General features: G+C 44.6%; 1 protein-coding gene across 1 annotated transcript; it reads right to left on the bottom strand.

The window, feature by feature from the left end:
* Nucleotides 1–398: 398 nt before the first annotated feature.
* On the bottom strand, nucleotides 399–3,426 carry LOC120998027 (olfactory receptor 4Q3-like; the record flags this gene model as incomplete). Its single annotated transcript, XM_040428463.1, has 2 exons — nucleotides 2,528–3,426; nucleotides 399–417 (listed from the first exon to the last, which is right to left on the bottom strand). Coding segments are annotated over exons 1-2 (918 nt in total), but the record flags the coding sequence as incomplete, so codon positions are not given.
* Nucleotides 3,427–12,006: the final 8,580 nt, after the last annotated feature.

Below are 12,006 nucleotides of genomic sequence, written 5' to 3'. Positions count from 1 at the left end.
GACTCACTCTCATTTCATCAGTCCATAAAACCTTAGAAAAATCAGTCTTGAGATATTTCTTGGCCCAGTCTTGACGTTTCAGCTTGTGTGTCTGGTTCAGTGGTGGTCGTCTTTCAGCCTTTCTTTCCTTGGCCATGTCTCTGAGTATTGCACACCTTGTGCTTTTGGGCACTCCAGTGATGTTGCAGCTCTGAAATATGGCCAAACTGGTGGCAAGTGGCATCTTGGCAGCTGCACGCTTGACTTTTCTCAGTTCATGGGCAGTTATTTTGCGCCTTGGTTTTTCCACACGCTTCTTGTGACCCTGTTGACTATTTTGAATGAAACGCTTGATTGTTCGATGATCACGCTTCAGAAGCTTTGCAATTTTAGGAGTGCTGCATCCCTCTGCAAGATATCTCACTATTTTTGACTTTTCTGAGCCTGTCAAGTCCTTCTTTTGACCCATTTTGCCAAAGGAAAGGAAGTTGCCTAATAATTATGCACACCTAATATAGGGTGTTGATGTCATTAGACCACACCCCTTCTCATTACAGAGATGCACATCACCTAATATGCTTAATTGGTAGTAGGCTTTCGAGCCTATACAGCTTGGAGTAAGACAACATGCATAAAGAGGATGATGTGGTCAAAATACTCATTTGCCTAATAATTCTGCACACAGTGTAGGGGCATCTACTGAGGCCACAAAGAAGGGGTGTTTTATATGGGGGGCTCTGTACAGTACAATTTTATACTGGGACACATTATGGTGGGTACTATGGGGAAGGGGGGAGAGGAGTACTATGGGGTCATCTACGGGGGGCACTAAGAAGGGGTATTTTATACTTGCAAATTATGGGGGACACTGAGGGCATCTACTGGAGCATTTTATACTGGTACATTATGGGGGGCACTAGGAGGAAGGAGGGTGTGGAGCACTATGGGGGCATTTACTAGGGGCACTATATAGGGGTATTTTATACTGGCACATTATGGGGGCACTATGGGGACATTAGCTCAACTGGGGGCATTACAAGGGTTATTTTTTGCACTGTCACATTATAAGGAGAATTATTTCTACTGGGGGGGACATTATGGTGGGCTTTATTACTCTCCCATGGTACGACCCCCTAGTAGCAGCACCAACCTCTCCCTGCTCTGCTATCCCTCTGTCCATTCTCCAAATCCTTATTATGAAATCTTTCTCATTAGGATAAAACACATCATCTCTGCCGAGCCCCCGGCCAAAGTGTTGAAGTGGTGTCCGAGATCCCCAAGGGCCAAGCCAAGTAACTGTAAGTTTTCATGTGGAATATGTTTGTTATACACATATAGCATACACCGTGCCACACAATATACAGTATACCGCTACACTGTGTAGTCTGTTCTATAAGCACCATTGTTTTGTGGCGACGGACAGAAAAAAATCTGAAAGTGCCCCTCCCGAGACCAGGCTCTGGATCTGCCACTGCTACAGCCGCATGGGGACCCAATGGCACCGCCGCCCCGCTGCCCGCCAGATAAGGTAAAAGCCGCAAACCGCAGGTCTGAATTGACCTGCGGTTTGCGGCAATCGCTGACACAGGGGGGTCACGGGACCCCCCCGGCGTTGTGACAGGATGCCCGCTGAATGATTTCAGCAGACATCCTGTTGCGATTAACCCCCGCCGCAATCGCGGTTTAAAGTTAGGACGTACCGGTTCGTCCTGAGTCCTTAAGGACTCGGGAAATAGGGCGTATCCGTATGTCCTAAGTCCTTAAGGGGTTAGAGAGACCGTTCATTTACCCTTTTTTGGATATTATCCATATCTATATGGACTGAGGTATACTGGACATATACTCATTTTTCATTGTGTATGCTGCTATCCTCCTTGCTGCTAATATCCTGGCTGCTATATCACTGTTGCCACCTCACACTGATTTTATTGCTGTGTATATTGCTGTGTATATTTAATTATATATATGAGATTTTATTACTGATTTTATTATTGTTTTTATCATTGAATTAAACTGTTGGTACACACTCCAGAAGGTGGTTATGCCTGTTCATTCCTTTTTTTATTTTATTTTTATTTATTTTTTATGACTTTCACACTAGCATTTCTATTTTCCGGTATTGAGATCTGTCATAGGGCAACCCCTGGGTATGAGCAGTGTATAATGTGATGGAAAAATGAATCAAGCCAGCAAAGGAAGCAATATGGACAATCACTATACATTAGTAAGTGTCTTGTATTAACTTTTTGTACATGATAAATGCCATTTGCTGAATTTGGACAACCCCTTTAAATAAATAAATGACCAAGTCTAGTATTTTGACTCATTTGTTTGATTTGGTTATCTTTATCTGATGTAAGTAGTTTTAGGTCAAATTTATTTGAAATATAGAAAATTCTGAAGGGTTCACAAACTTTAAAGCACCACTGTATATCATGTTGCAGTGGACACGTAGATAGTCTACGTGTTTGTCGTGATTTCCTACAGAACAGTAAATCTTTGTAGACATATTCAATCTCTACCGAACAGTTTCTTCCCCAAAAATGACCTGATGGCGGCTTTTACCTCCTTGTTCCTCAGAGTATATATAATTGGATTTAATAAGGGTGTCAGTACTGTATAGAATATTGACACCATTTTATCAGCGCCATAAGACACTGAGGGCCTCAAGTAGATGAAGACGCTAGGTCCGAAGAAGAGGGTGACAACAATGAGATGGGAAACGCATGTGGAAAAGGCCTTGCCTGTCCCTTCGTCAGATCTGGTCTTCACTATGGTGTGGACAATCCCAATGTAGGAGATGAGCAAGACAATAAAAGACAATGCAGCTATTGAACCACTGTTTGCCACAAATACAATCTCAATGATGAAGATATCGGAGCAGGATAATACAGACAAGGGATGGATGTCACAGAAGAAATGGTCGATTCTGTTTGGACCGCAAAACTTTAGCTGACAGGTTAATATTATCTGGATGATGGAGTGGATAAAGCTTATGGCCCAGCACACAGCTTCCAGCCAGTAACACATGGCACTATTCATTATACTAGAATATCGAAGTGGAAGGCATATGGCAACATAGCGGTCATATGCCATGACGGTAAGTAGGATGCACTCTGTTCCTGCAAAGAAGTGTAAGAAGAAGAGCTGGGTGATACATCCACTGAGAGTAATCTTGGTTTGATTTGATAGAAAGATGGCCAGCATCTTGGGGACAGTCACAGAGGCGTAGCACAGGTCTACCAAAGATAACTTGCTGAGGAAATAATACATGGCTGAATGAAGACGGGACTCAAAATACACGGTTACCATGATGAGAAGATTGCCAAGCAGTATAAGAAGGTAGATGATGAGCAGGAGAATGAACAGGACAATACTTAGTTTAGGGACAGTGTCCAATCCAAGGAGAGTGAACTCCTTTACATTCTGCTGATGACTAGCATTCATCTTCTGCTTCTAATCTTTATTACTAAATATCAAATCAGAAAGTTTTAATTTTTTACTTTATGTTTTTTTTTTTCTTGTGCAGTGCCCCACTCTGTGTGAAAAGGGGACACTTTAAACTTTTGCATATGTATGGAATATATTTATAATTCTCTTTAACAGGCTGGCAGTGTCATTACATTTATTCACCCCTATGTGGTGCTGGCATCACTTATATATATTACAGGGCCGCTGATAGGCCAGTACAGCTGGCCCAGTTGTACCGGGCCCGGCTGGCAGGGGGGCCCGGGCAGCCTCGACATAACCAATTAACCACCTCCGGACCGCTGTACGCAGATTCGCGTTCCGGAGGTGGCAGCCCTGCGCTCAGCGACGCATATACGCGTCATCTCGCGTGAGCCGGGATTTCCTGTGAACGCGCGCACACAGGCGCTCACAGGAACGGAAGGTAAGAGAGTTGATCTCCAGCCTGCCAGCGGCGATCGTTCGCTGGCAGGCTGGAGATGTGTTTTTTTTTAACCCCTAACAGGTATATTAGACGCTGTTTTGATAACAGCGTCTAATATACCTGCTACCTGGTCCTCTGGTGGTCCCCTTTGTTTGGATCGACCACCAGAAGACACAGGTAGCTCTGTAAAGTAGCACCACTACACTACACTACACCCCCCCCCCCGTCACTTATTAACCCCTTATTAGCCCCTGATCACCCCATATAGACTCCCTGATCACCCCCCTGTCATTGATTACCCCCCTGTAAAGCTCCATTCAGATGTCCGCATGATTTTTACGGATCCACTGATAGATGGATCGGATCCGCAAAACGCATCCGGACGTCTGAATGAAGCCTTACAGGGCTTACAGAAGCCTACAGAGACCTGGCTTGTTGTTTTTTTCCCACCTTTATCATTTGTTTAATCTTCCTAATTTTTTCAAAATACCACTTCATTTATTCATTAATGTTTTTTTATTACATATTGATATTAAAGAGGTCTGTTCTCATCTGAAAACAGTATTTATTTTGGATAATAAAACTTATAACTGGCTGGAGAAAAATAAATATCACTTGTAGACAAATCTGCATGTTGTTTCAAGGCGGCGTCTGGGGAGGGGCCAAGGGCGGGGCCAGGGGTGTGGCTGAAGGAGGGATCAGGGGGTGGAGCTGAAGGGGGCCCCGTCATGTATGCTGTACGGGGCCCCATGATTTCTATCAGCGGCCCTGTATATATATATATATATATATATATATATATATATTTATATATATATATATTTATTAGTCTGGGGTATGCTAATAGAAAGGAAGTGAGTTGTTGGTTGTTGAGAGGAGAACAGAGGAGAAGGTAGGAAGTTAATGGAGGAGCAGAACAGGCCTAGTCCACAATGTACCGGCTATTTTAGCCCCTTGGCTCTGGCCAGGCCAAGGGAGTATAGAGAACAGTATTACAGCAGCACAGACCAGTGAGTCTACGTGTGGATATAGACAAAGTCTAGTGGAGGTTGGAGCTAAATTAGCCAATGGACTTCACAAGCACCAGTGACCAGGAGTACCTGGACACAGCCGGATGATTAATGTGCAAAATTATCCTTTACCACATGCCTCTATGGACATAGTGGACTGTAATTCTTTAGTGAGCATCCTTTCCAAAGAATGGAGCAGAAGACTGATGCCTGCCATTAGGGAGCCACCCCGCGGATTGCTACTGACCAGTAAGAGTTATTATATTCAGTACCTGAGTGCTAGAGAATGGACTTATGTAGCATACCAAACCACAGGGGAAAACACGTGAGGCTCATGGTGGGCCGATGGATGCAATAGTTCATGTACTCACGGTTAGTAGATGCCTCCCTGGGCTGGAGTATAGTGGATGGGAAGACAGCACGAAATCCTCTGGGGCACTCTCGGTTGCAGGGAACACCAGCCAGATGGAAGTTGAGGTGCCCTTGATGGCAATTGGTGTTAGGTGCTTTTGCGTCTGGGCCCCTGGTTCGTGACGCCAGCACCATTAGGTGCAAATGTTGAGTAGTAGTAAGAATGAGGAGTCGTTTGTTATAAACCAGTTGAACGTTTACTGCAAATCGATAGTCTCTGGACAGTTGGTACAGTTCGTCAATGGAAAGCTTTTTGTATAGCCCAAATAATAATACGTTCGCATGTAATCCTATTATCAGGTAGTGGCAGTTGTCAATGGAGGGATTCTTCTAATGCTGATACTTTACAGGCAAAGATCCTGGTGGTGATCCCAAGTTCACTCTATAGCACTCTGGTACTAAAGTATGCTGATATATCTAGTTACTATCCTTTAAGGGTGTTCCCCTCACGGCAGGCAAACATGTCTGCTTCATTATTTGTAGGATACTCTTCTAAATAGGTTTAGATTTATTCCACTATGACCTGTAAGGCTTATGTAGTGGATAAGGACAATTCTGCGCGCTAACTGTCCATTTGTGTCCAGGCACTCAGAAAGCTACTCCTGGTCACTTGTGCTAATGAGGTCCATAAACTAATTTTAGCTGTTACCCTCGCTAGGCTCTCTGCATCTTTGTACGAAGACTCACTGTCTGGTGCTTGGCTGCTATGGTAGTCTTCTCCAGGCTTGATCAGGGCCCAGAGGAAAGGAAAACAGCTACATGTTCACTTTAGCCTGTTTCTCTCCTCCATGAACTTGCTTCTTCTCCTCTCACACTCCAACTACTAACTCTTACTAACTTCCTGTCTAGACACACCTAAGCTGTATTATTTGGTGCCAGCACCACCTAGGGGCGAGTGGGTGTAAATGACATTGCCAGTCTGATAAAAGGAAACACTATATATTGCAAATACAGATGTTTAAAGTGTCCCATTTACACACATATGTGGGACGCTGCACTTAGCGCAGACTTATATAAGAAAGAGCCTTTTTCTTATCAAAGTAAAAGTCTTAGGGAAACTCCTCAAGTTACAATTGCCAAGCCTGTTACAAGGATTACAGCTAAGTCATATCTTTATGCCATATAAATGAACTGTACTGACTACCTGGAGACAAGTGATTTAAGTAAAAGTTAAACTGTTTTACTACAACCGACTCCTCATCTTTTCCACCACCAACCTTTGCACCTAACAGTGCTGGCATCACGAACAACCGGGGTCCCAACCTCAAAAGCACCCTAAACACCTATACCATCAAGGGCACCTCAACTACCATCTGGCTGGTGATCCCTGTACTAGAGATTGCCCCGGAGGATTTAGTGCTGTCCTCCCCATCACTGCATGCTTGCCCAGGGAGGCTCTGCTAACCATGAGTACAAACAACTACTACCCCCATCGGCCCACCGTAGCTAACGAGTTGCCCCTTTGGCCCTGTCGCTGCAATAAATTGCGTCACGAACAGGATGCGAATAGGATACCAATCCTTTGTGCCTTATGAGAACAAGCCCTACTTGCTTAATTGAGAGACTTTGTATGTTACACACCTTTATTGTGCTGGTGAATTGTTTAAATAGCTTGAAACTACACAGGGATACTATACAAGACCCCTGCTATCAAATCGCATTGTTGGAAGTGAGAAAAATGTACATTTTTGTGTCAACAACACTTTTTGCAGTCAGTGAATGGACTCTCGTGTTGTACCTTAAATGGCCGCCTGAAGTCTTCAGTATATTATTGCTGCGCTATCCCTGAGAGAAACGCCCCCTCTAGAGCGGGAAAAGTAAGGGCAATCCTTTTATGCAAAGCAACAAGCTAAATTCTAGTACTCCCCTATTTACGTTGCTGCTGGGATTTCAATGCCAGCGCCGCCCTCTTATGCAAGCGGACCTAGGTGGCAGGCTAGTGAGAGAAAAGCCTGATGTGCATGCGCACGCGAGACTAAGTGACTGCGCTGAGGTGGAGAAGGAGAAAATAATTATAACCGAGAAATTGCTGCCAGTGATTGGTGAGGGTGTAGACTCTCCTACTGAGGTGACAGAAGAGCGCCCTGCACCGCCTCGCGCTTGGGACCAGCCAACATATCCCCGGTTCCGAATGCACCAGTGCTTGTTATGGGAGATACGTGCAGACAGTCACACTAAGGCAGCGCAATCCCCGTCCGGGGCCTGTACCGAGATGTTGAGCCTACCAAGGATTTATAGGCCTGGAGATGTCGACAGCAAAGAAGCCTATTCTAGGGCTGTGGTGACACAGAAGGAGGAACCAAAGAATCGAAGACATGCCAGAGCCTTCCCAAGCCGCACCTTTCTTCCAATTGAGGAGCCTGATGATTCTCATTGGGATTCCTGGAAGAAGCGTGTCTCCCGCTACAGTTCTTATTGGCCCCAGACCTCGCCTCATATCCCACCGGACATCCTTGCGGAGCTAAACAAGACCATCGATCCAGCTGCCTTCCCAGAGGCCATTTCTTTCATGACTCCGTCCGCAAGATCCCTCATGGGCCGAAGTTTCTTTGCCAGGAGTTAAGGTCATAGCAGTGTCTGGAACCAACCCTTGGGGAACGGGAATTATGGGACACTACGGAGGAAGACGTCCCACTGGGATAAGCCCCATACTTGTAAGTATGCCAGTTGGCCATCTGATATATATATGGAGCCAAAGTTAGTTGCTAAGAAGGGACTCCTTGTTCAAAAGTTTAAGGTGGCAGTTCTCGATACCACTTTGTAACCCTCTGGCTAATTGAAAGACTCTATTACGGACTCCAGCTACATTTCAGAAAATGTCCCAACTTCTTTAAGCCGTGCCTCGTCTGTGACACACAGACATCTTAGCTTCCTCACATTTCTATCATCATTCCCCAACCTGGAATCCCCACAGTGTTATCCTGCTGCTCACTGTGCCCCCAATACCCCCAAATACTATCCTGAAAAAATAATAGTGCCCCCATAGTAATAGCGCTTCTCATAGTCCCACCAATAGTAATTCCCTTCTAGAATGCCTTCTTTAGTAATAATGCCCCCTACAGTGCCCCCAACCATGATAACGCTCCCCAAGAGTGCCCCCATTATTAGAAGAGCCCTCCAGTATTAATAATACCCTCACAGAGCCCCCAGTAGAAATAAGGCCCCCTTATGTTTCTCCAGTGGTAATAAAGCTCTCTACAGATCCCTCACTAGTAATAAGGCCCCCCATAGTGCTCTTAGTAGAAATAAGACAGATCTATAAGTCAGTCCTATAGAGCCCCCAGTAGTAATAAGAATGCCTATAATGTCCCCTAGATTTATAATACCCCTACAGTGCCCCCAGTATTTATACTGCCCCCTACTGTTATAATAGTCACCCTGAAGTGCCCCTAGTATTTAAAATGCCCCCTGCAGTTCTCCTGTAGTTATATTCCTCCCTCCGACATAGAGTCCCATGTAAATAACATCACACCATCTCTCTAGCTCCCTCCAATATACAGTCCCATGTAAATAACATCACTCCCTCCCCAGCCGCCTCCAACATGCAATCCCATGTAAACATCACCCTTCAACTTTCAGTCCCATGTAAATAACATCATTCCCCCCCACCAGCCACCTTTAACATACAGTCCCATGTAAATAATTGGAAAAGAAAATGGTGGCTCTCTCACTCAGCGCCCCCCTATTCATCTATACCTGTATATTTAGAATACTGAATAGCCATCAAAACCGAAAATGACACTTCACTCAACATTCTTCAAAATATTTATAGTAACAATATGATTCCCATCTCGATTCCATATTTTGAATGTATACAATGCATTAATTTCACATTTTAACTTCATCAATGTATCCAATTTTATCATATGAACCATTTTAACTCAATTCCGGAAAAAACGCATTGAAAACGCATAGAAACCGCATATGCGTTTTTTTTGTTTTTGGTTTTTTTTTTCCGGATTTTATGCGTTTTTATGTCTAATATATTTATTAAAGTGATCCATACCGCATGAATTGTAAAATTGAATGATAAATCTGTCAATAGAGCCAGAATATATGAAATATAAACCAGTTATAATAAGGGACATGCTCCAACATTTGGATCTGATTTCCTGGTCTTCAAGATATCCCTCACTGATCCAACCCATGGTCCAACCCATGTTTCAACCCACACCTGTTAATCATGGACACTATATAAAAGAGGACATTATACCTCCACTGTTAAACCACTGAGGAAGGGGTCTCTTCACCCCGAAACGCGTTTGGTATGACAGTGAGGGATTGCTAAGAAAAATTATCTACAATCGTGTATCTACACTTGGATTGAAAGCTTTAAACTATCTGCACCAAAGAGATTTGAAAACCCCGCCTGGAATTACAGCTCACCTGACCTGTCCAGCAAACCACGTGGGACACCACACAGGTCCTGGAAGGTCAGAGCGGTGATATCAAGCGGCACCGCTACTACATATCCAGGAGTGTGGGGAACTTCATATATAGACTTTGCCTAAAGGTCCTTGCAGCTCACAACAGAGCATTACACTTGGAAACCTTGGTGTACAAGCGGACCGATCATAGGAGCGGTAAAGTACTCTGCATAATTACAAATCTAAGTAGTGCTGCAATGTGGATATACTAACAACTCCTCAATTAATGTGGAACTTACAACCATAACAGTCTCAGGACTATGATGCTTGGAGTTAGCATTTAACAGCTACGGCCATACAGCCATTCCAAGGGTGCTAGTGCTATTGAAAAATAGCCCCTCCCAGGGACGTTTTAGCACTAATTAATCTCAGATTTTCAGTGCATTTGACTATTTGCGGTATATTTTTAATTGTTTTTATGAGATGTTTTATATGTAATATTGTAGTGTGTTTATTTTTAAGCCTATAAAATTTATGTGGATACCTATTTACTGTGTGTTTGCCTAATATTGAGTGACCCCCTATCTAAACTTTATACCCATGTAAATAACATCGCCCCCTCAACATTCAGTCCCATGTAAATAACATCACTCCCTCCCTCAGACCCCTGTAACATTCAGTCTCATGTAAATAACATCACTCCCTCCTACAGCTGCCATCAACACACAGTCCCATGTAAATAACATCGCTGCCTCCCCCAGACCCCTCTGACATACAGTCCCATGTAAATAACATCACTCCCTCCCACTGCCGCCTCCAACACACAGTCCTATGTAAATAACATAATCCCCTCCCACAGCCGCCTTCAACATTCAGTCCCATGTAAATAACATCACTCCCTCCCACAACCGCCATCAACATACAGTCCCATGTAAATAACATCACTCCCTCCTACAGTCACCATCAACAAATAGTCCCATGTAAATAACACCAGCCCCTCCCACAGCCACCTCCAACACACAGTTCCATGTAAATAACATCCCTACCTTCAGCCCTAACATACAGTCCCAGTTAAATAACCACAACTCCCAGCATTGCTCTGCCTCTCCCTTCACTTACCTCTCCTCATGTAGCAGACCTCACCATAGCACCATAGCTTCTTCCCCCAGGACTTCTCCTCTTCACTGCCGTCCTCTCCTGCGCTGCTCACATGATGGTGACATCATTGCAGTTCCTTCTCAACCACTACATGTTTTACGGGTCATCACGGGTCTTTGAGATCTTTCAGTGCACTAGATTCAATTGTATTGCCGTCCTGGGGAACGGCAATACAGTTGTATCTAGGTGGCAGGCAGGACATTCGGGGACTGGGACAAAACCTCAGGGGCCCAGGCCCTAAATGTTTTAACCTAGCAACACCCCTGCCAGACAGCCTATAGATAAGAGTGACATTGTTTCTCGGGGGAAAAGTAGCCTGTTTCTTCTAATGTCTTACAACCACTGTCGATCAGGAAACTGTACGAATTAAATGCTGGTGAATAGCACAACTCGGCAATGCATTTTATACCCTGCTCTTCCTGCAGAAATGTAAAGAGTTGTCTGGAGATTCTCCTTAAAGTTGAAAATCCTTTGAATCCAGAGTAAAAAAAAAATCTGCAGACTGTTTGCAGTTGAGTGGAGAAAAACAGCTTTAGGCCTCTTGCACACGAACGTGTGCGCCCCGTTGCCATAATGCAGACCGCATTTGCGGATCCGCAATACACGGGTGCCGTTCCGTGGGCATTCCGCATTCACTTCAATGGGTCCGCAAATCCGGAGATGCGGAATGGTGCGGAACGGAAGCACGGAACGGAAGCAAGGAACGGAACCCGACGGAAGCACTACGGAGTGCTACCGTGGGGTTTCGTCCCGTACTTCCGTTCCGCAAAAGATGGAACGGCCGGATCGTGGACCCATTAAAGTGAATGGGTCCGCGATCCGCTGCAGCTTCCCCATGGACTGTGCTCGTGCATTGCGGCCCGCATTTTGCTGGCCGCAGCACGACCACGGGGCGCACATGTTCGTGTGCAAGAGGCCTTATAAGCAGACCAAAAAAACGAGTTTGAGATCTCGCGAGTGTGTTTTGTCATAAAGGGGTAGTCCAGTTTTTATTTTCTTAATTAGTCCATATATCAGTCCTCTGTAATGTATCCATGGCATGAAAACATGGCATCAGTCATGTGATACTCTTCTTATCATATAATTCCTGACATTCAGTAAGCAACAGTGTTACATGACATACATGTGCCAGGTCAGCACACAGGACACATTCATATGATAAGTAAATGGCAGAAGCTTTGGAATAATG

The sequence above is a fragment of the Bufo bufo genome, chromosome 1, assembly GCF_905171765.1.
Source record: "Bufo bufo chromosome 1, aBufBuf1.1, whole genome shotgun sequence".
NCBI lineage: Eukaryota > Metazoa > Chordata > Amphibia > Anura > Bufonidae > Bufo > Bufo bufo.
Note: the sequence above shows the minus strand (reverse complement) of the source record. Positions and strands in the feature narration are given on the sequence as shown.